This window comes from Heloderma suspectum, chromosome 3 (genome assembly GCF_057233095.1).
Source record: "Heloderma suspectum isolate Gila_16-S chromosome 3, 16-S_ref, whole genome shotgun sequence".
Lineage (NCBI taxonomy): Eukaryota > Metazoa > Chordata > Lepidosauria > Squamata > Helodermatidae > Heloderma > Heloderma suspectum.
The window spans coordinates 292,272,779-292,294,729 of record NC_139460.1 but is presented as its reverse complement, the minus strand read 5'-3'; the positions used below and the strand labels follow the sequence as shown (position 1 = coordinate 292,294,729).

Below are 21,951 nucleotides of genomic sequence, written 5' to 3'. Positions count from 1 at the left end.
CCTGGGCCTATATGTCCTAAAATGTATTGTAAATACTTTAATTTTGTTTATTTTTCACATTTTCTTGCACATATTTACATACTGTTACTCATAAATGACAACAATGTATGTTATTATCTTACAAATCATATATTTTTAAAAATATAAATGAAAGGTTTTCATGAGATATGTTCTATCCCCATACATTTCGTTATTACCATTTATGTATGTGTCCGTATTTCTTATAACGGGTTAGTTTAACCTCCGGTTTGCTAGTAAAACTGAATTACTGTGTCACGAAATGATGCATGTCTAAAAAGTGTGTCACCAACATGAAAAGTTTGGAAAGCTCTGCCTTAAAAGCTTTAGAGCATAGGTGAATTGACTAGGCAACATAAACAGGACCCGGTCTTGTGGCTAGGTGAAAAGAATCAACCTCAGAAATGAAATTAAAAGGAACAGTTTTATTTAAATCATAAGAGAACAGGGGAAGGACAAAACTGCAATAAAAAATAAAAGCATGGTGCATTCAATGATATAATATCTAAGGCAGGCTTCATAACTTACAAAATAACTCTAGTTGACGTGCAAAACATCAGCCCCGTGTCCTGTTGGTAGAAAGTATCCCAGACAGAGACATATAGCATTGGAAAGCATGCTATTGTTATCTCTGGAGATTTGGGGGCGAGGGGAAGGAATGGGTGTAAAATAGGGGGTCCCAAACAATCTAATGTAGAGTTAGTCTCCCTGGGAGCTGAGAACACCTGAGGATCCTCAATTACACACAGATGGTAATACTTAGCACACAGTTTAACCCATAGAAGTGTTTTGGGTTGCTGTGAATGGGAACCATTTCCTCTTGGGGTTTCTTGTCAGATAGGGATGAGGGGAGACATTGGATCTGAGGGGAGATGCTTCAGGTACCACTTGTGTACTCCTGGATAATGGTGTGGGGTTTCTGGGTACAGGTAAGTTTGCTTAAAACAGGGCTGGGGAATGTGTGGCTCTCCAGATGTTACTTGGCTGCAACTTCCATTAGCCCTAGCCAACATAGCCAATGGTGAAGGATGATGGGAGTTGTAGGCCAAAAATCTTGATGGCCGCACATCCCCCATCCATGTGATAAAGGCACAGAAAGGGAGAGGGGTTGTGTTTGTTACAACAGGCAAGGAAAGATGTCAGGCTTTTTAGGAACATTCAACGGGCTTCAGGAAATAAGCTCTGTGGACTTAATGAAAACACTGGATGATTGGATTGTAGGGGTGAGGTAAGCACCTGTTCCTTGGCCCTTCCTTCACTTTCCTTTTCCCTGCTTGGTATTTTGCTGATAAGATTGTTTGTTAGATATACACTTCTCTTTGAAGCTAAAGTTGCTGTCTTTTAAAAATGCTTAGGACACTGTTCTTCATTGCAAGGCCTGTGGGCCACTGGGAGCTCCGAAACACTCCATTGGCTCCCAAACACATTTCTAGCCCCTCTCCCTCTCCCCACCTCTCTCTCTCAGATAGCCCCATTTAACCGCAAACATTTCTCTCAGAGGAGTGACAATAGCAACAAGCTCAGCCAGATTCCATCTTTCTGGTCATGCAGCTGATGAGGACCCCTCACCCTTCCATCACTTCCCCAGTGCCCTCACTGTCTGTGTGACCTGAAAGGTGGAGCCTGATTGTCTGAGTATGCTGCCACTCTCACTCTGAGGGAAATGTTTTAAATTCAATCAATCGAAGCTTTTATTGTTTCAACCAGAGGTTACAACAAGCAAAATAATAACAAAGATAAAACATGCATAAAAGAAAACAAACAAATCATATTAGTTTTTAATTTCCTGCAAGGTCATAAAATTAGCTGTATGCGAACGGGCTGTGAGAGCAAAATTGGCCAATGCCAATAAGACTGTCTTACTTTTGGAAGTAAACAAAAAGTATATTCTGTCTAAATCGGACCAGCTGGACTTTCCCCCCAAGAAAAACGATGCAAATATTTAGAATGAATTTGGGAATAAATAGGGCAATAGAATAAGTAATGAGGCAGATCTTCCACTTTGCCAGTACGGCAGGGGCAGAGTTTCGAGGCATAGGGAGTCTTGTTAAAACGTCCTTCTAAAACTGCTATTTTCATTTGCTCCATCTAATGTTTTAAATTAAAGTGGCATGCAGCTGCAGCATTGGAATTGGTACTGCACTTCATTGTCTAGTATGTGCCGGCTGGCAGCAGCCTTTCCTACTTTGTCAGGTTGGGGAGCCCAGCTTAGCCCAACCCCCCAAAAAACCAAGCTGAATTGGGGGGGCCCTGGAAAGGAGTGAACAGAGATTTTGCTTCCCTTCCATTAGTGCCCTCCAGATGTTCTGGACTACAACTCCCAGTATTCCTGATCATTGGCCATACTGACTGGGACTGATGGGAGGTGAAGTCCATAGTAAGTTTTGCCTGTGGTTATTCTGTGTTAATTTTAGTTGTAAGTTCATGTGGCTCTCGCTTTTTTTTTTTTTTTTTTGCCAAAGTAGGTCCCACTTGAAAAATAGTGAAGATCCCTGGTTTAGGGATTTTGAGAATGAAGTCCCTCTTCCTTCCCACATTTGTTTTTAAATAACAGAGCATCTGGAGGATCCATATTAATTGGGTGAAGATTGTCTACTGAATTCTAATGAAAATCTGTTGCAAATACATCCCCCTCCCCAACTTTGTGTGTAAAGATCCAGTATTATTGGAAAAGCCAAAATCTCCTAGCAGAGTCATATTCATTGTAGTTGAATGAAACCCTGCTCTCTTGCATCCCCTCTGCTGATGTCAAGCTTGATGGAAATCCATTTAAGAAAAATAATGTTTTGAAATATGGGAGGGATGTTTGCTCCTCATAGAATTAAAAATTCAGTGATTTGAGATTTTTCCCATGAGAAGCAATGATGAATTGTAATCATGTCAATTTTGTTTTCCCAGCGAGGTTGTAGGGAAGATGGTTGAAATGTAGGAATATCATCATATATAAGTAAGGAGCACCTACTTTGTGCATGTATGCATAATTCTCTGACCGATTCTAGCACTTTGCTTGTGTAAAGTTGAACTTGTTCCACTGCTGCTTATTTAATGGGAACAGTTCCTTTTTGTCTAACTGCATGTACAGGTTACTGGTATGTACTGAATTTTTAAGTAATACTGAAGGTACTGCCAAGTTCCAACTCTACTTAATTTTGGCACACAGAGTTCTGTCTGGGAGCTGGATTTCACAAGTTTGCTATTGTGTTCATGATTCTAAATATTTTTGTGTTTGGGGGAGTGAGATGTTATACAGCAATAAACATTTAGGACACAATCCTGCTAAACTTAAATGCTTCTAAGTCTCATTGATTTCCAGGAGAAAGACTTGGGTTTAACTCTCCCATTTAAAATGAGTGGACTTCAACAATTCGTAGCTTTCGTGCTGGACTGTGCACTAACATATTTCTAACAGCTAAATGCTAGAATTAGTATCTGGGTTGTAAAACACACACACACAAATGTATTATCTTTAGAAGGATATGTCATGGACTCAAAGGAAGTCCATTTAGCTTACTTGGTATGATGCTATGAATTCCTTCTTTAATTACAGTACCTATTTTCCTCTGTTAAAAGAGTATTTAATGACCCCAGAACACTTAACATGGAAGGGACAAAACCAGTCACACTTGCTGAAATGGTGGATGAGGAGAAAAATGCATATTAAACCTTTGCACAGGATCAGTTCTACATGGATCTCATCACAGTTAGAGTCAATGGAGGAAAGAAAAATGCCTCATATTGAGAGAAAAACAATCAAGTTTATTCACTCCATTGTTTATTGATTAGTTACTTATTTATTGCTAACATTTATATAAGGCCTTATTATTTGCTAAAAAGCCACCAAGGTGTTGAGCACCAATTTAAAACAATAAAACCTTAACACCATAAAAAGAACATTAAAAACTATAAAACATTAAAACAACTACATAATTTAAAAGGCTAAATTAAAAAGTTGTGTCTTCACACGTGTCAGTTCTCTCCTCAAGAACTATGATTGGGGGCCAATCAGTTCTTGAGGGAGAGTGTTCCACAGTTTGGGAGCAACGTGGGAGAAAGCCTTCACGTGTGGCTGACACACAGGCTTCAGCGCGTAATGGTGCCTCTCCTGCAGATCTTGGTAACTGGACAGGTTCAAAGTGAGACAGGCAGTCTCTTAGCTCAGCTGTTTAGGGCTTTAAAGGTTAAAACCAACAAAATGTTTAGCACATCCCAAACTGGGGAGGACTCCTGTTCTTATAAAAACTATTTGGGGAACAAAAATGCTTTACAGATGTAGCTTGCAGAACCCACTTCCGTTAGAGAGATTGAAAGCTACGGCAAAAACTGCCAGGTTGGATTTTTTGGTTATTGTGATTATATCACACTGACAGGTCCCTCCCTCCTCAAAAGATCATTTGTTCCATATATGCATCATTTAAAAAATACACAGTATCAGTAAACTTGCCATGTCTATATGACGTTGCACAGCTAAGAAAATGAGCCGGTGTGAGTGCTTTTCCTTCAGAAACTATATTTGCACGTTTGTATGGACAAGCAATCAGAAAGAAAGAAAACTGCATTTTCCACTCTACCCCAGTTTCCCTCTTTAGCTAGCCCTGCAGCCTTTCCTTCAAATTAGTAGTCCTGCTCCTTTATGCAGTGTATGGAATTCCCATTCCTTGTAGCTGGGTGTATTGAGCAAATGCAATGAAGATACTTTTAATTAACTTATATGTAACCTCTATATCATGCAACGAATATGAACTTGAGCACACTCCGGGAGAGAGCGGAGGACAGGAAGGCCTGGCGTGCTATGGTCCATGGGGTCACGAAGAGTCGAACACTACGTAACAACTGAACAACAACCACCTCTATATCAGGAATGACAATCCTAACAGTTTTAACATTGCCCCCTGCTCATTATTCACTATTGCTGTGTACTGAACGACTGCTGCTGTTTTTCCTGTCAGCAAAGTGGTTGCTTATTTTCTTATGGCATCTACAATTTAAGGGGGGCTTGAAATATGCAATCCATATTATTTGCCATGAATCTTTAAGCATGTCTTTTTAGGACAATTTATTCAAGGTATTGGTAGAGCCTCGTGTGGCGCAGAGTGGTAGGTGGTAGTATTACAACCCCACGACCTGAGTTCGATCCCAGCAGAAGCTGGTCGACAAAATGAGTACCCAGCTTGCTGGGGGAAAGGTAGTCACGACTGGGAAAGGCAATGGTAAACCACCCCGCTACAGTCTGCCATGAAAATGCCAGCAAAAGCGGCGTCCCTCTAGGAGTCAGCAATGACTCGGTGCTTGCACAGGAGGAACCTTTCCTTTCCTATTGGTAGTAAAAGGAAACAGGGTCCTTCCCACCAATCCATTTCTTTAATCTCCTTACTTTTGGGTTTTGAACAACAGTGAATCTCATGTGAATTGTCTGGCTTTGTTTTCTCATATTTACACTCAGAGATGCATGAAACAATTCAACTGTGACTGAGAGCAGGATCAGATGTTATGGCCCATGCACATCTTTTATTATTTCTTATACAGGAATAATTTGACTATATGTTCAATGGAATAAGTACGTATGTGCTTATTTTGACTTAACTTTTGTGTCAAGAAGATACAGGGGCAGAATGTGTATTTAACCATCACTGCCAGATTTGTGCATCTAATGTCATGTCCAGAATGTGTACATACTCTCCAGAAAGAGGGCTGATAGTGACAAAATCATAGGCTTACATCAGCATATTTCACTTCGAAGTTCAAAACAGCTGACAACACTGATAAAAACAGTACTATGTAACATTAATTGCAAATTAATTTTTAATTCATTGGAAATAAATTAGAGTAGAAAATGCAGTTTTCTTTCTTTCTGATTGCTTGTTCTATAATAGTGCAAATATAGTTTCTGAAGGAAAAGCATACATGTTGGCTCATTTTCCTACAGTTGTTCAAAGTCGTATAGAAATGGCAAGTTTATTGATATAAATTAATTAATTTTCATGAACCAGAGAGAGCTTTGGCTATAGGGGGGTATAGAAATGAAATGAATAAATGAATAAATGTAAAATAAAGTATAATAAAAACAAATAGGGTTAGAACATAAAAAGAACTGTGCTGGATCAGACCAAAGGTCTATCTAGACCAGCATTCTCTTTGTGTAGTGGCCAATCAGATGCCCTTGAGAAGCCCACAAGCAGGATATGCAATTTCCAGTGGTGCAGCTAGGTAATTTTAGACCCTGGACTTAGGAGCAGGGGGTGCTTTAGATGACCATGTATATTACTTCAGTTGTGAAACACACAGCTAACACTTATCTTTCTCCCTTCCAACCACCACTCCATGCTTTACAACTGCTTCTACATTCCTGATATGCTAGGGGAAAAAAACCTTTAGCCAACTCTGATTTGTTAAAAAAAAATTCTCTGTGCATGTGCAGTTTTGCATTTGAAACTCACTTAAATCATAGCAACATCATGACTACAGGAATAAAATGGAGTTTGCTTTTGCTGGCCTGATGCTTTTATTGCCTGCTGCTCTTTGGGTGGTCATTGGGGCCTTCCTCTTCCATGCATTTAATCTTTAATCTGTTGCTCTGGTTATTAACTTTACTGCTGGCTCTTTTAATACTTTTAGGGCATGATCCGATGTATGTGTAGTCAGAAAAAAGTCCTACAACTTTCAGCATGTCCCGGTTACAAGGCTGGCTGGAGAATGCTGGGAGTTGTAGGACATTCTCAGTCTAAAAATGCATAAGATTGCACCTTTGATGTTACTGATATTTTGATTGTTGTATTTATTGTTTTGGTGGTTGGTCTGGGTCATTTTTTTAAATTGTAAACCACCCAAAGGGCATCCGTCAGATGGGCGGTATATAAATTTAATACATAAATAAATACCTCCATTTCAGTCCTCAAAGGTTGCATGGCTAAGAGGGCAATTCTTTGCTCCCCAGGCACCATTAGGATGATGCTGGGACATTTCCTCCTCCAAGGGGCACATCCACCTTCAGAAGTATCCCCAGGGCAGAAATGGAAAGCTTCACTAATGTTGCTGTCTCGCCAGCAGTGGGGGCAGACAATGAAAAGGGGGGGGGGACCCAGGATGTTAAGAGGAAGACACTTACTGCATGATGGCTATCACTAAAAGTTTCAAAATGTTGCCCCATTCTGTTTCTGCAGTTTGAAAAGCACTATCCAGAAAATTGTGAGTTCTGTGGCAGCCCGCTGAGAAACTTTCCTTCATTTGAAAGTCTAGAAAAAATAGCTGCATATGGATATGTAAGTAATGGGAAAGTACACCTGATGGCTTCTTTATGAAGCCAAGGCCCACCTTGCCACCGGATAATCGCAGAACCTTGCCTTCCAGCTTTTCTGTTGCCAGCAATGCAGAGACCTTCACGAATTCATTGTCAATGAAAAGAAGCGCTACACAAAGGATGGTGTTGAGCTGATCGATATTTCGCCACATAAGGCCCATGGAAGTGAGGCTGAGAGACAACTAGCCAAGGAAAGAGCCCGCCAAAGGTACTGCAAGCTGGTTGATATACACCTGCTCACTTAATCATTTTCAGGAACAAATGTGTATCTTTGGGGGGCAAGCTAACATTTAAAAATATGCAATTTAAACATCTATCAGCTAAAGGAACAAGAGCCACCGATTGCTATTCAAGCAAGAACACCAGCAAGGGAAGATTAGCTTGGCCTAAAATGCATTGAAATGCTTGCTTATAGCTCACCACCTTGTTCTTGTCTTGGTAAACTGGCCTCCCTCCTCTTCCTTTTTGCTCCACTCCCCTACCCTTGTGTGCCATGTCATTTTAGTTTGTAAGCCTGATGGTAGCCCCCCCCCCCCTGCATTTTATTGATGTGCGCTGCTTTGGGAAATGACAGTAGCCTGAAAAGCAGGATAAGAATGCAATAAATAAATAAGTAAACAAACAAATGTTTTGTAATGCAACAAGCAGGAAAGGTGACAGGGGATGAAAAGATTATTACATTGGCTTGGATTCTAAGACAACTTAAGAAAGTTCATGGATGTTTCCCATCCCCTCCTCCCCATGCTGTCACCTGTGTCAGGAGTGCTTTTGAGCACAGGGAATGTAGTTCAGATTCTGAAGAAAAACCGCCAGACATGGGGGATGTATGTTCCCAGGCTAGTACAGACTTGGATAGGCAGGCTCCTGAGGTTTCAAAGGTCCAGCTGGAGGAAGGTCCCCCTTCACCCACCCCCCATGAGAGACAGAGAACAGGGAGAGGCGGTGCTTGGCAAGTCTGAATTAATAGATGTAAGGCGCAGATGCAGAGCCAAGAGGGAGATGGCTGGGGCGGAACTCAGAAGATCTACTCGATTGGCCCTGCATAAGCTGCAGTGCTTAGAAGCCTCACCAGAGAGAATGGGACCTCCCCCCACCCCTTAAGTTAGGCTGGTGAGAACCCCCTGAAGGCATTTCCTTGCAGACTGAGAGTCATTGAGAATTTGCATCTGTATGACCCTTTGTGATAATGGAATTAAAAGCTGTAGATTGAAGCCTCTTGTCTTTGTTTGTTTGGCATTTGAAGATCAGTGGGGGGAAAGGGAATCCTGGCAACCTTAACCCCTGGAAAAGCCTCTCTGGAGCAACTGGGGGGTCCTCCTGTACAATGTGGGATGGGGGGGCTACTAGGAGAAGGCAAAATTGCCCAAACTTGGCTTTGGATCCTAAGATAAAAATTTAGGGATGCTCATGGAAGGAAAGTTTTCCATATCTCCTTCCCCGATGCCACATAGTTCAGGAGGGCCCCACTTCAAGAAACTTTTGTATGTCAGGGTGGGGGTGGCTACAGAAGGAAGGAGGGGAAAGGAAACTCTCATTCCATGAAATTCCTTACATTAACTTATCTTAGGATTCAAGCCATTTAACTTACAAGCTTTCGTACTAATTTAGCAGTTCTGGTCCAGATCTTTATGACTTAATTAAATGTGACATGCAAACACATAAAGCCAAACTCAAATGGCCGTGCTATTTCTAGGGGGGGGGGGGACGTTACCAAAAAAGATGGGAGTGATTTGAAGCAGTGGAAAAATTAACAGTTACCTAAGCTATCCCTCCAAAGAGCATTTGAAACTCAGGTTAAGTAGTTAAGAAATGGGGGGAGGGGGAATGCCACGTATGTTTTGATTTTGCAGGCAGCGAGAGAGACAAATGGCCAGACAGTTTGCCTACATAGCAACAGAGGAGGAAAGGGACATCGTTCCGGTACATTCCCCTGAACGTGAGTTGTATTATTCTGTGGTTACAATGAACTGTACGTGTGTTCGTGTGTACAACAGTACAAATGGCTCGTATGTAACAGAAATTCAGAACTGCCATAGTCACTCTTATACTAGAATCATGCCTCGTCACATCTGTCCCTAACCAAATTCATATTCACCATTACGATGTTATGTATGTAACAAAGAGTGGAAAAGTATGAGTGCGCTGGTGTGGAGAGTGGTCTTGAAAAGTCCCCTGTGCTGGGCTTCTATCCAGTTTCTCACAACCTGGACGTGGCTGCTCTTTCAGTCTCATGTGACAGGGAAGCTGTAGTCATGTTCCCAGTAAAGTAAAGAGACAGTAAAATTCAGTTATGGTAGCCAGCTCTGTGACAGGAGAAAGGTCTATCTGCACTGTGTACCCCAGTAGCTTTCAGCTGTGGGATCAATAGCAGGATAAGGGAAGGATGCCTGTTCCTACACACTTACAGCTGCTTCTGTATAAGGACATAAGAAAAGCCATGCTGGATCAGAACAAGGGACATCTAGTCCAACATTCTATTCACATGGTGGCCAACCAGCTGCCCATGGGAAACCCACAAGTAGGGCATGAGTGCAACAGCACCCTCCCACCCATGTTCCCCAGCATCTGGTGTACATATAGTGCCTCTGATACTGGAAGTAGCATATGCCATCAGGATATGTAGCCATCGATAGCCTTATCCTCCATTAATTTGTCCAATCCCTTTTTAAAGTCATCCAAATTGGTGGCCATCACTACATGTTGTGGTAGGATAGTAGGGTTGGAAGAGCCTACAAGACCATTGAGTCCAACCCCCTGCTCAATGCAGGAATCCAAGTCAGAGCATCCCCCACAGATGGCTGCCCAGCCTCATCTTGAATGCCTCCAGTGTGGGAGAGCCCACCACCTCCCTAGGTAATTGGTTCCATTGTCATATTGCTCTAACAGTCAGCAAGCTTTTCCTGATATTCAGCCGGAATCTGGCTTCCTGTAACTTGAGCCCATTATTCTGTGACCTGCACTCTGGGATGATTGAGAAGAGATCCTGGCCTTCCTCTCTGTGACAACCTTTCAAGTACCTGAAGAGTGCTGTCATATCTCCCCTCAGTCTTCTCAAGGCTAAACATGCCCAGTGCTTTCAGTCTCTCTTCATAGGGCTTTTTTTCCAGTCCCTTGATCATCTTCGTTGATAAATCCCAGAACCACCATATCGTGGTACCTTTAGTTATTTTATTTGGGCACAGAGGAAGCTGCCTAATACAGAGTCAGTCCATTGGTCCATTTGGTCCAGTATTGTCCACACTCACCAGCAGCCACTCTCTAAGGTTTCAGGCAGGAATTTTTCCAGTCCTGCCTGGATATGGTGGGGATTGAACCTGGGTCCTTGTGTGTGCAAAGCATGTGCTCTACTACTGAGCCACGGACCCACCCCAACCACTTTGCTTGTTTGTTAATATGTGCCCTGCCTTTCCAAAAAATTATCATAAAATATGTTTGGGTAGTTTCTCAATTCTGTCTCCAGCCCTAATCGAAACACGCAGAGAAGTAAAGTGAAACATAGTAATCTTTACATTAGCAAAGCTGGAGATAAATTTTAGGTGGTGCACTACGTGCAAAGTCAATAGAAGCCAAATTGGAAAGTATCATCTAGAAGTTGGATGGCATGTAACCCTGCCAACAATTAAGTCCCCTGAGAACATAAGAAGAGCCATGCTGGATCAGAACAAGGGACATCTAGTCCAGCATTCTATTCACATGGTGGCCAACGAACTGCCCACAGGAAACCCAGAAGCAGGACATGAGTGCAACAGCACCCTCCCGCCCACTTCCCCCAGCAACTGGTGTACATAAGCAAACTGCCTCTGACACTGGAGACAGCATATAGCCATCAGGACTAGTAGCCATCAATAGCCTTATCCTCCATGAGGATATCCTCCATCCTACCTAATCAGTTTGTAGACCGTAATTTTCCTTCAGTTTACAGATCTCTCTCCTGGACAACTAAATGCAGTATTCTTCAAATCACACAAAAATTTGAGCTAGCTACATTGGTCCATTAAGAAAAGAAAAAGATCCAAATACCACTGTATGGTAATACCATTATTGGGTATTTGGTTTCTACTAAGGGAGGACATGATATAGGGTTATGAAATTACGTTAACAGTATGGAGGAAGTGGAATATAGATAGATAGAAATATCTGTCACTCCTGTAACACTAGAACTCAGTCAGGATCTAGTGTTCCTGAAATTATTTTGGCTGTAGGTCCGAGGTAGACAAAAGGAAGTACTACTTTACCCAATATAAAAGTCAGTTACATAATTCACTGCTGGAAGGTGCGGTGATGGCCACCTTAGATGGCTTTAAATGAGAAATAGAGAAATTTGTGGAGGACAGGTCTGTCGATGGCTATGATTGCTCCATGGGAAGGGGCCATGCTCAGTGCGATAGAGCAGCTGTTTGCATGCAGAAGGTCCCAGGTTCGATCCCCGGCTTCTCCAGGTAGTGTAAAGAAAGATTCCTGCCTGAAACCCTGGAGAGCTGCTGCCAGTCAGTGTCAATGGTACTGGGTTAGATGGACCAAGGGTCTGTCTGACTCAATATAAAGCAGCTTCCTATAATCCATCTTCAGTTTGCCACAATGCCAATTGCTGGAGGGCAACAGTGTGTAAAGGAGTCATGACCTGCAAGCCAGCTTCCTGGAAGGATCTGGTTTGTGACTGGGAAAGCCTTATCAACATTCCTTGATAAGAGAAGTGGTTTGTATTTTTTTTTAAATGTTCTATTTTATTGAAATGTTCAGGTTCATACATATAACAGGTTCTTAATATAAACATACATTGTCATTTTAACTCGGTCTTTATCATATTACATTGCTGCTGTGTTTTGCTATAATCTGGGCATTAATTTTTAACTTAGTTATTGTAGTTTTAAATTTTATATTGGGAGCCACTCTGAGAATTTGTATGGAAGAACAAGAAATATAAATGAGGTTTGTATCTAATAATGTCATTCTGCTAGCACAAGGCTGTCAGATCCAATACTATGATTCTGCTTGTACAAGCTGTCGCACAAGCGCTTTCACAACACATGAGTGTACAATGACTAATGGGACAGTGTTACTTCTTGTGCGTTTTCTGCTATGGGGTTACATACAAGCCTATGTGTTTCACATCAGCCTTTAAAAATCTGACCTAAGTGAAACTGGCTTGTTATTCTTAAATATATTAATTTTATTTAATCAATTTTATTTAATAACTCTATACTGTTTTATATTCCTTAGACAATAAACAACTTACAACAATTTCCTACTGTATGTCCCAAGAGAGAACTTCTTTGGCAGGCTGGACAAGAGTTCCTCTCCAGTTAGATGAAGAAGTGTCACTGGGTCAAGACATTACTTACAGCATTTCTTGCTGTGATTTCACCATTGCTGGTGGAAAGGTAAGCACCTCAACACTTCCTGGACTGGAACCACACTCTTGGATCTTATCCTTCCAGGATAAAACCATCTCCTATAGACTTGGGCTTATACATAATCTATGAACATGAGCAACCAGAGAAGGAGCTGCCTCCATATCTGCGTAGCAGTTAAGAACCCCTCATACAAAGGAGCGTTCTGCATTTAATCACACTTGGGAAAATCACATGGCAGAGTCCTGTTGAAGCTCTCCTACTTTAGACTTCAGGGGAGAAGTTGCATTTTTAAATGCTCTTCCATATAAAGACTGCTCCCTGCACGTAGCGAGAAAAGTTCTAGCATTGCACTCTCCCAGATGCGCTCGTTTTATGTATGCAGGGAAGGGTGGGAAGGCTGATCTGTGAGGGAACAGTATAAAAAAAAGTGATCCTCCCAACCTGTAATTTGAAGTGGTACAGTCCAAGACGGACTCTACCACCTGGTTTTCCTGTGTTACACAATCAGTCTGCAAGTTTAAACGCTCTCCTACAAATAAAAGATCATTTCATTATATATATCACTGAGAAGGTTCATCCTAGGATTATAGTCATAGAGTTGGAAGGGATCTTAGTGGTCATCTAGTCCAGTCCCCTGCTCAATGCATGATGCAGCTAAGCAGATGGCTATCTATCCTCTGCTTAAATACTTCCAGCGAAGGAGAGCCCACCACCTCCTGAGGCAGTCTGTTCCACTGTCGAATAGTTTGTACTGTTTGAAAGTTTGTCCTAATGTTTGGGATAGTCTGCTTCCCTTTAATTTCTATTCATTGCTTCTAGTTCTGTCCTCCGTAGCCATAGAGAACAACTCCGCTCCATCATCTGCATGACAGCCCTTCAGATATTTGGGGCGTCTCCACTTGAGGATTTATCCTACAATTGAGATTCGTTACTCACGGAAGTCACCTCTATCATGTCTCCCCTTAATCATCTCTCCTCCAGGCTAAACATACCCAACAGTTTCAAACATTTTTCAGAGGATTTGGCTTCCAGATGCTTCACGATCCCGGTCGCCCTCCTCTAAACATGTTCCATTTTGTTAAGGCCTTTCTTAAAATGTGGCACCCAAAACTGGACATAGTACTCCAGATGCAGCCAAAAAAGAGAAGAATTATCCTTGGCATGCTATTTAAATATATGCAGGGATAGGTTCCCCCCACCCCCATGGGAAAGCATTCAAACATGCAACCCCCACCCACCCCATATGCAGTCTAGTGGAGACTTCAGTTGAGAACAAGCCTTACCACTTAATGTTGCCAAATGTTATTAACTAGCTCTAAAACTGCCAGTTCTCCCAGTGAAGTACTGTGAGGTTGGGAAGGATAATCAGCATGTAACTTTGCAAAGAAAATGTGTGAAGAAAAAGAAGAAAAAACAGTGTGTTGAGACGCTTTAGAAAAATATTTATGATAGTGAGGGCTTTAGCATGTATTTGTTGAGATGCTAACAAATAGCTGGCTTGAAACATGGTGTTACTAGTAATTACAATTACAAATATTACAAACATCTATGGTATTTGCAAACAGAATATAACACAATTAAAAGACCTCCAGTTTAAATTCATGGTATAATCCACAGGGAGGAATTACACTTTATGATAAACATGGGGCTGCCACCATTATTGGCAGCCCTGTGTCAAGTTCTCCCCTCTACAATGTGTAGTAAAACTTACCTGTGTCCTAATGTCCCTGCACTGTCTATTTCTCCATCCCTGCTCTTCATCATGGGCTGGGGGGCAGCACGGGGCAGAGAAATGCACAATGTGATAATGGCATGAGTCAGTTTTATTGTACATTATGGACAGGGGATGTGGTGTTTGTCCTCATAGGATATAACAATGGGTTGCCATTTTTGGCAGTAGCTCCGTATTTATTACAGTCTCCCTGTCAATTGGAGGCTCAAGTTATTCATATAACATAGTTATTCATTAGGAACATAACAAGCTGCCTTATACTGAGTCAGACCATGGATCTATCTAGGCCAGTATTGTCAACACTGACTGGCAGTGGCTCTCCAGGATTTCAGGCAGGATTTTTACCTGTTTTACGGGGATCAAACCTGAGACCTTCTGCATGCAAAGCAGGTTCTCTACCACAGAGCGACAGCCTCCGACTGAAGCAGCCTGAAATCTAGCACAAAGAGTAACTTAATTTGTAAGTACAGGTAGGATTGAAGCTAAAATTATCAAGGTGAAAAAAAATAGTCAGATGGCTAAAAACCGTAAGATTTCCCAGGTATTGAGAAAAACGGTATTGCTGGGATAGTGGTGCAAAATAGTTTGGTGACCTACAGATGGTTCCAGGTTCAATCCCTAGTATCTCCAGTTAAAAGGGCCAAGTGGCAAGCGATGGGAAAGGTCTTGCTCTGCCTGAGAACCTGGAGCAGTGGAGACTGGTGACTCTGATGCCAGTGGGGTGGGGAATCTGCTCTTGCTCTGGGTTTCAGTCAGAACCAGTCAGAACTCTAAAGGAGCTATCCAGCACCTTGGATAGCTCCTTTAGAGTTCTGACTGAAATCCAGAGCAGGTTCACTGCCCCAGTGACATCAGAACCAGCAGCCTCCACTGCCAGTCAAAGTAGACAATACTGGTGTAGATGAACAAACAGTCTGGCCTGGTTTAAGGTAGCATCTTAAGTACCTGTAAGGTTTAGAAGACATGCACATATTGGCTCTCTAAAGAGAACAGAAAATATATCCGAACCCTGAACTAAATAGTGATAAAACAATTGGGATAAGCAAATTGGTGCAAATAAAAAATATACAGGAATATCTGATAATATTTTATCTAAAGAGGCTAAAACGTTCATTAAAAGACATTCATTCATTTTTATATTTACAGGTGGAAACACTGCAGTGTCCTATATGGTTTATAGTTGTGAGGATCTTGGGCTGTAAAATGCGTGTGTATATATGAGTCTTTTTATCTTCTTGTATAGCTTTTTACATACTAGACCATTTTTATGTACTAGACCGCTGTCGAAGGCCTTAGGTCGAAACACATTTGATTTTGCTTGGTACTGGCTACTCCTGGTATTGTTGGATATTACAGCACAGCAGCACTGTATTTTCCTTTATTGTCTTTTAATGTATGTCTTTAGCCTGCACAGATAAATATTATCAGATATTTCTGTATATTTTACCAGTTTGCCTATCCCAATTGTTTTATCACTATATGTTGGCTCTCTACTTGTTATATGGCTAGTTACTGGTTTTGGAATGTCCTTCGGCTGTTGGCAGAAGGCTAGTTTCAATGTTTGTCTAAATTACATTCCACCTGGCCACAGCAGAGCAAGAAGTGTGACAGCACGGCCCATTCCATCAGTTTGGCTGGACTGATTGCCCTTTGGTTCCTCCTCTCTCAGAACTGTCATCTATTTACCAGTCATCTGGCTGCAAGATTGTAGAGCTAGGAGGGAGCAGCTATGACTAGAAACCCATCAATGCCCAAAGGGGAAAAAATTGAAGGGGAAACCCAATTGACCATACCTTTGTGCTAAGGGATATGTGATGAAGGGCAACTTTTTGTTATCTGTCCCCACCACCCTTTGTGTAGTGAGCTTGCCTTTTTAAATACCAATTCTCACAACACCAAAACCCAATTCTAATGTGTATTTTACTGTTTTTCTTTCCTGTGCAGTTAGTGAAAAACCAGTTCTTACAACAGTACTATAAAAACGGTGTAAAGTTTCTTACCATGTTTCCAGATGGTACTGCGCAAATATTGTATCCTTTTGTGGCTTATCTTGTTCAGCTACAATGTGCCAGGTGCAAAGGGCTGCAGTGACATAGTTGGCACCAAGGTAGCCAAAACATCTTTAGGATGACATGTGAACCTTCCCTGGTCCTGGCTCTACTTTATGGCACCCCTCAGAACCTATTACTGTACTTGGTAATTATTTTATTTACTGTATTTATAACCCACATTTCTATAAAATTATAATCAAAGCAGCTAAAAAGACAATAAAAACTTCAAGCTATAACCATTAAAACAGTTACTAAAAACATCACAATAAAACAAAAAGGGAGGCATAGCAACCAAAACAATCCAGTGCAGCCATCTTATCTAGGAATATGGTAGTGTAAGGTTTATTACTAGAGCTCAACCAGACAGATTTTGCTCATTTTTGTTTTAAAGTGAAGCTTGAGCAGTGTGGACATGCAGAAAATTTTGAAAGTTCAGAGAAGTTCAAACCTCGAGCTTTGGGGAGCTCAGATATGGAGAAGGGAGAGGGGTAAGACAAAGGGGAAGTTAATGCATATGGCCCACACGGCATGTAATGTAACATGTGACAGAGTGCATTGTATGCAGATGTAATAAATGCTCTTAGAGTGCTGGGCCAATGACAGGATAGACACAGACTGTTGTGAAAAGGGGTGAAGAAAAGTCAGTTGGTGATAGTTAGAGGAGGAGGAAGAAAAGCTGAGGAGAAAGAGCTGACAGGACACCAGAGGGAGAAGAGAGAGAAACAAGAGATGAAAACACCAGAAAGAAGAGGTAAATGATCTTTTTAAAAGGACATCTTTTCTTGTTTTCACCTTTGCTGGTTATTTGTAGTACATTTATTTTAAAAGTGTACAGTTGTTCCAGTTGCAAGGGAAACAGGGAAACATATTTTTATCCCATCATTCTCATACTACTAGCACCTGGCCCTGGAGCTGGCACAGTTAATCCCCCCCCCCCCATTAGCTGCAATGGGGAGGGAAAAGAGAAAAGAAGGGCGGGGTAATAAAAAGCTGCCTATCACACCTTCTGGCCTGACTGCAGGAAGCCATCAGGGAATCTCTCCCACCACCCTCAACACAGTGGGATTGCTCTGCCTGGTACACTCCTGGACACAGATAGAGAGGAAGCCTGGTATGATGGCCACTTACTCATCACCAAAAACAAGAGGAACAAAGAGGACACGTTTGCATAAGCTAGTTTATATGTATAGATGCAAATGTATTTGTGCATTTATTAAATGTACATTATTTAATTTATATATTGCCTTTCTACCACAAATAGTGCTCATAAGGCACTTAACAGCAATAAAACACAAAACAACATATCAAAATTATAATCAAAACATAAAAGCAAAGCATTTAAAAACAATTCCTGTAACTGGAATAGAAACACAGGGCTGAAGATATAGGCCCCTCAAACCCAAATAACTGAGGTAGGAGCAGACATAAATTGCAGCATATCCCATGGGTTTATATACAGTTGCTTCCCCGCCCAACCCCATAGCCTTCCTTGCTTTCATTCTGTCTCCCATTCCCACCCCCCACACACACATCTCCCTCCTTGCATGATAGTGTAAGGCAGTTTCTTCTGCTTGTCCTTGCCACTCTGTGGGGCTGTTTGCATGACAGTACAGCCCACTGTGGGTTATTTAGCGAGTTGGGCATGAGAGACAGGCATTCTCTGTGGTAGTGCCCGGACTGGAACATCCTTCCTGGGGTGATCTGCCAGGCTCTAGGCGGCTTTTTTTATATACTGGACAACACTCAGGATAAGCTGCTGCTGTAGTTTTAGCCAGCCTTTCCTTTATCTCAAAGTCTGGGACAGCACAACAGCCGCCCTTGCTTACCTCTCTAACACCACTACCCAGATCTGGCTGTCCCTGATGGAAGCACTTAGAGATGATGTTGGGTGGTGCGACTGATTGGTGAAAAAGAGGTTTACTGTGATGGGAGCAGAGGAGTCTGGGGATTAGGAGGAGGTCAAGAAGCCTAAAGAAGGCCATTTGATGAATAACGTACTGTCTTGGCTGTCCCTTTTATTATTTCTCTGGAAGGGGAATTGGAGGGCAGCTGAGGAGCCTGGTTGGAAAGGTAAGATAAAAAATAATTAAATAAAATGTCAGCAAAGATCATTTCCTAGCCTCTGAATGCATGCTCTGTGTATGTGTTTCTCACTCTGGGCTCTGGGCTGTGCTAGAGAGAAGCACACACTGACCAGGTTTGGACAACACATCACAGCTTATTGTGGTGCTTTGAACAGTGGGTTGGACTACATGACCTCCTTCCAACACAAAAAATTTTATGGCCTTAGGCTATTAAGGACTTTAAAGGCCAATACCAGTACTATGAATTGTGAGCCGGGGGATTGGGGGGGGGGATAGGTAACCAGGAAAGACTGTACAAGATCAAAGTTATATGCTTGAATCTCCAAGCCCCCAAATCCTGGCAGCTGCATTATGGACCAATTGAAGGATGGTCTTATGAGCCATCTCTTCACTGTATCTGGTGATGGTGGCATTTTCCAGGTGTGATATCATCCACCCTGCTATGCCGTCACAACCCTGGCCGGGGGGGGGGGGGTGTTGCTTGTTGTGCTGGTGCAAAATCATAATACAGGGTGTACGCTACTCAACAGTTCACATTACCAAATGGTTAAATTCATTCTGGCAAGACATTTCACTGTCTGTACAGATAGGAAAGTGCCCATGCTGTGTTTGCAAAATGCAACATAATGCCTGGACCTGAGAACCTTTTGATATTTCTCACAGGGTTTAAAAATTGTAGCTGGGGGTGGGGGTTTAATTCAGAAGCGGTATCAAAAAAGGCCCCCCCCCATACACAAAGAATTCATTGAAACTCTCCATACTCCTCATACTGTGACAACATTCCTAAACAAGTAATGGGGCCGTAGGAACCTTATCTATATACAGCTATCCATCTGGAAATCTGGCAATTATCGTTGTAAAAAAGAAGCAAGCAGGCTATATTTGTATAGTTCAAGAGGACAAGCCTGAGAATTCTGAAATCCAAGCTGTGTTTGAGTCCTGCGGTAAAGGAACTTGCTATCATCCAAATGGAACTGTGTGGTAAGTTCATTTAAATTAGAGGGGGGTGGCATTGCTCTAGGTTTAGTACAGATGGTATGCTCTAATGTTTTGTATTTAATACAAAGAGCGGCCGGGATCTACTATTGCTTCAAACATACATGTTGTTGTTGTTCAGTCGTTAAGTTGTGTCCGACTCTTCGTGACCCCATGGACCATAGCACACCAGGCCTTCCTGTCCTGCGCTCTCTCTCCCGAAGCGTGCTCAAGTCCATATTCATTGCATCGGTGATGCTGTCTAGCCATCTCATCCTCTGCCGTCCCCTTCTCCTTTTGCCTTCAGTCTTTCCCAGCATCAGGGTCTTCAAACATACATGCAGTGCTATTCAATACCCCCCCCCCCCGGATCTGGCACTATTTAGGTGTAATGAGGCTTGCAGATCTGGGCTGGGGTTGTAGAGTCAGGGGTTCTCCCCCCACCCCAACTTGGAGCTAATGTCAAGTGATTATTTTCCCCCTTTAGGATAAATATTACAATTCGAGGAGGACATTATTCAGACGAAGCTGGCAACAAAGTGAAAACATGGATCTGGCCAAACAATTTACAGAAACAAACCCCCAGTGTATCCTTTAAACCCGTCTTTCTATCCTTGAACCTGAATGTCGGTGTCAGAATACTTGGGCAAGACAAAATAGCCATTTCTTTTCTTGCAATGGGAAAACAAGCAAAAATCAACGTAGGAACAAAAGTAAAGGTACTTTATTTTAGAGGAACTGGGGGTGGGAATGGATTTACATGTCCTATAAGTCACAGTTGAGCAAGAGAAGGTAGAATTGTTTTGTGGGTGATTAGAAAACCTTTGGTGGGGGAAAGGAAATGGAGTAGGTTGCTTCAAACTATTTGGGAATGAAGTTAAATTTGCCAAAGACTGACACAAAACTGACCTGGTTTGACAAGAGGATGTATACAGCAACATCACTTGATCAAATAATCTAGGAAAAGGAAAGGAAAGGTTCCTCCTGTGCAAGCACCGGGTCATTACTGACCCCTAGAGGGACACCACTTATGCTGGCATTTTCATGGCAGACTATAGCGGGGTGGTTTGCCATTGCCTTCCCCAGTCGTGACTACCTTTCCCCCAGCAAGCTGGGTCCTCATTTTACTGACCTCGGAAGGATGGAGGGCTGAGTCAGCCTAAGCCGGCTACCCGAGACCCAGCTTCCGCTGGGATCGAACTCAGGTCGTGGGGAGAGTTTCGGTTGCAATACTGCCGCCTACCACTCTGCGCCACACGAGGCCCTTCAAATAATCTAGAGGGGTGTTCAATTTGGTTAAATAATCAAAAGTGCTATTGGATTGAAGTTTTTTTAAATGAACATCCACACACAAAAAGGGAACCAAATTATAAATCCACAAACAATTGCAAAAACATTTACACAAAATGTGGATAGCTAAGAATTCTGGCTAATTGAGACAAATTATGTGCTTCTATGGTATATGCATAAATGGAGTGGGGAGAGGTACTTTGAACTGGACAAGAAGCAATGTGTTGAGAGGAAATAAATTTACATAAAACTTCCAATTAAAAACTATAAAGCAGGTCAGCCATGAAGTAAAAAAGTTGCTTCTGCCAACACTTCTCAATAATTGCTCAGTCTTTTTTCTGTCAAGAGTTACGTTCCCTCGCAGGGAATCCGCTAAGGGCTGCATGTCAGCCGTGGGCAGGACTGAAGCAAGCAGTGGGTGGGTCACCCTTTTTCTCTCTCTGCCACCCCCTTTTCTCTACCTTCTTCTTCCTTCCTGCCCAGAGGGCTGACAGGGAAGGGACTGGCAAATAACTGGCAAAGGGGGTTGGACTCGATGGCCTTGTAGGCCCCTTCCAACCCTACTATTCTATGAACTCTTGTCAGGGGCCTGAACTGATTGCATGCAGAGGGCTGCATGAAATTGGGCCAAGGGCCTCAGGTACTCCACCAATTTAGATGGTTGCCCATTGTACTACGCTTAAGCTTCCTCTCCCCAGCTTATATTGCCATCAACTCCACAAGGCAACTCTACTTGCCTTGGCAAATATAGTTTCATACATCAACAGTGTAATCCTATACATATTTATGGAGAAGTAAGCCCCATTGAGTTCAATGGGACTTACTCCTAGGTAAGTGTGAATAGGATTGCATTTTAAATGTTTTTTATTTGATTCATATGGAGCCATTTGAATAGGAGAACAGGAACTGCAGCCTTTTCTAATGGATAAGACCGCAGGGAACATTAATCACAGGGCTAAAAAAATATTATCTCCACAGATGCTTTACAAAGCCTTGCTCTTCTCAAGGTTTCACCAAGGGTGAAGTGTATATGCAAACAAATAGGGACGTTTCTGAAATAATCATATGACCTGATTTGGCTTTATGTCTCTTGCTATTTCTACAGTGTTAATGAGGATGAATAAAAATAGGGTGTTTTTTTAAAGCAACTTAT

At 42.1% G+C, this 21,951-nt stretch overlaps 2 protein-coding genes across 3 annotated transcripts in view; one reads left to right on the top strand and one right to left on the bottom strand.

Moving 5' to 3' along the window:
• Positions 1–21,951, bottom strand: part of SELENOT (selenoprotein T) — a 58,778-nt gene that overhangs the window by 10,959 nt on the left and 25,868 nt on the right. The gene's annotated exons all lie outside the window — the stretch shown is intronic.
• The window catches only part of ERICH6 (glutamate rich 6), a 53,428-nt gene that overhangs the window by 27,862 nt on the left and 3,615 nt on the right, over positions 1–21,951 (top strand). For both annotated transcript variants that reach the window (XM_084847284.1, XM_084847285.1), the window contains exons 11-17: positions 7,176–7,274; positions 7,363–7,520; positions 9,163–9,248; positions 12,533–12,693; positions 16,343–16,428; positions 19,359–19,514; positions 19,996–20,227. In XM_084847284.1, coding sequence (XP_084703410.1) covers positions 7,176–7,274; positions 7,363–7,520; positions 9,163–9,248; positions 12,533–12,693; positions 16,343–16,428; positions 19,359–19,514; positions 19,996–20,227 — 978 coding nt within the window. The remainder of the gene's footprint in view (positions 1–7,175; positions 7,275–7,362; positions 7,521–9,162; positions 9,249–12,532; positions 12,694–16,342; positions 16,429–19,358; positions 19,515–19,995; positions 20,228–21,951) is intronic.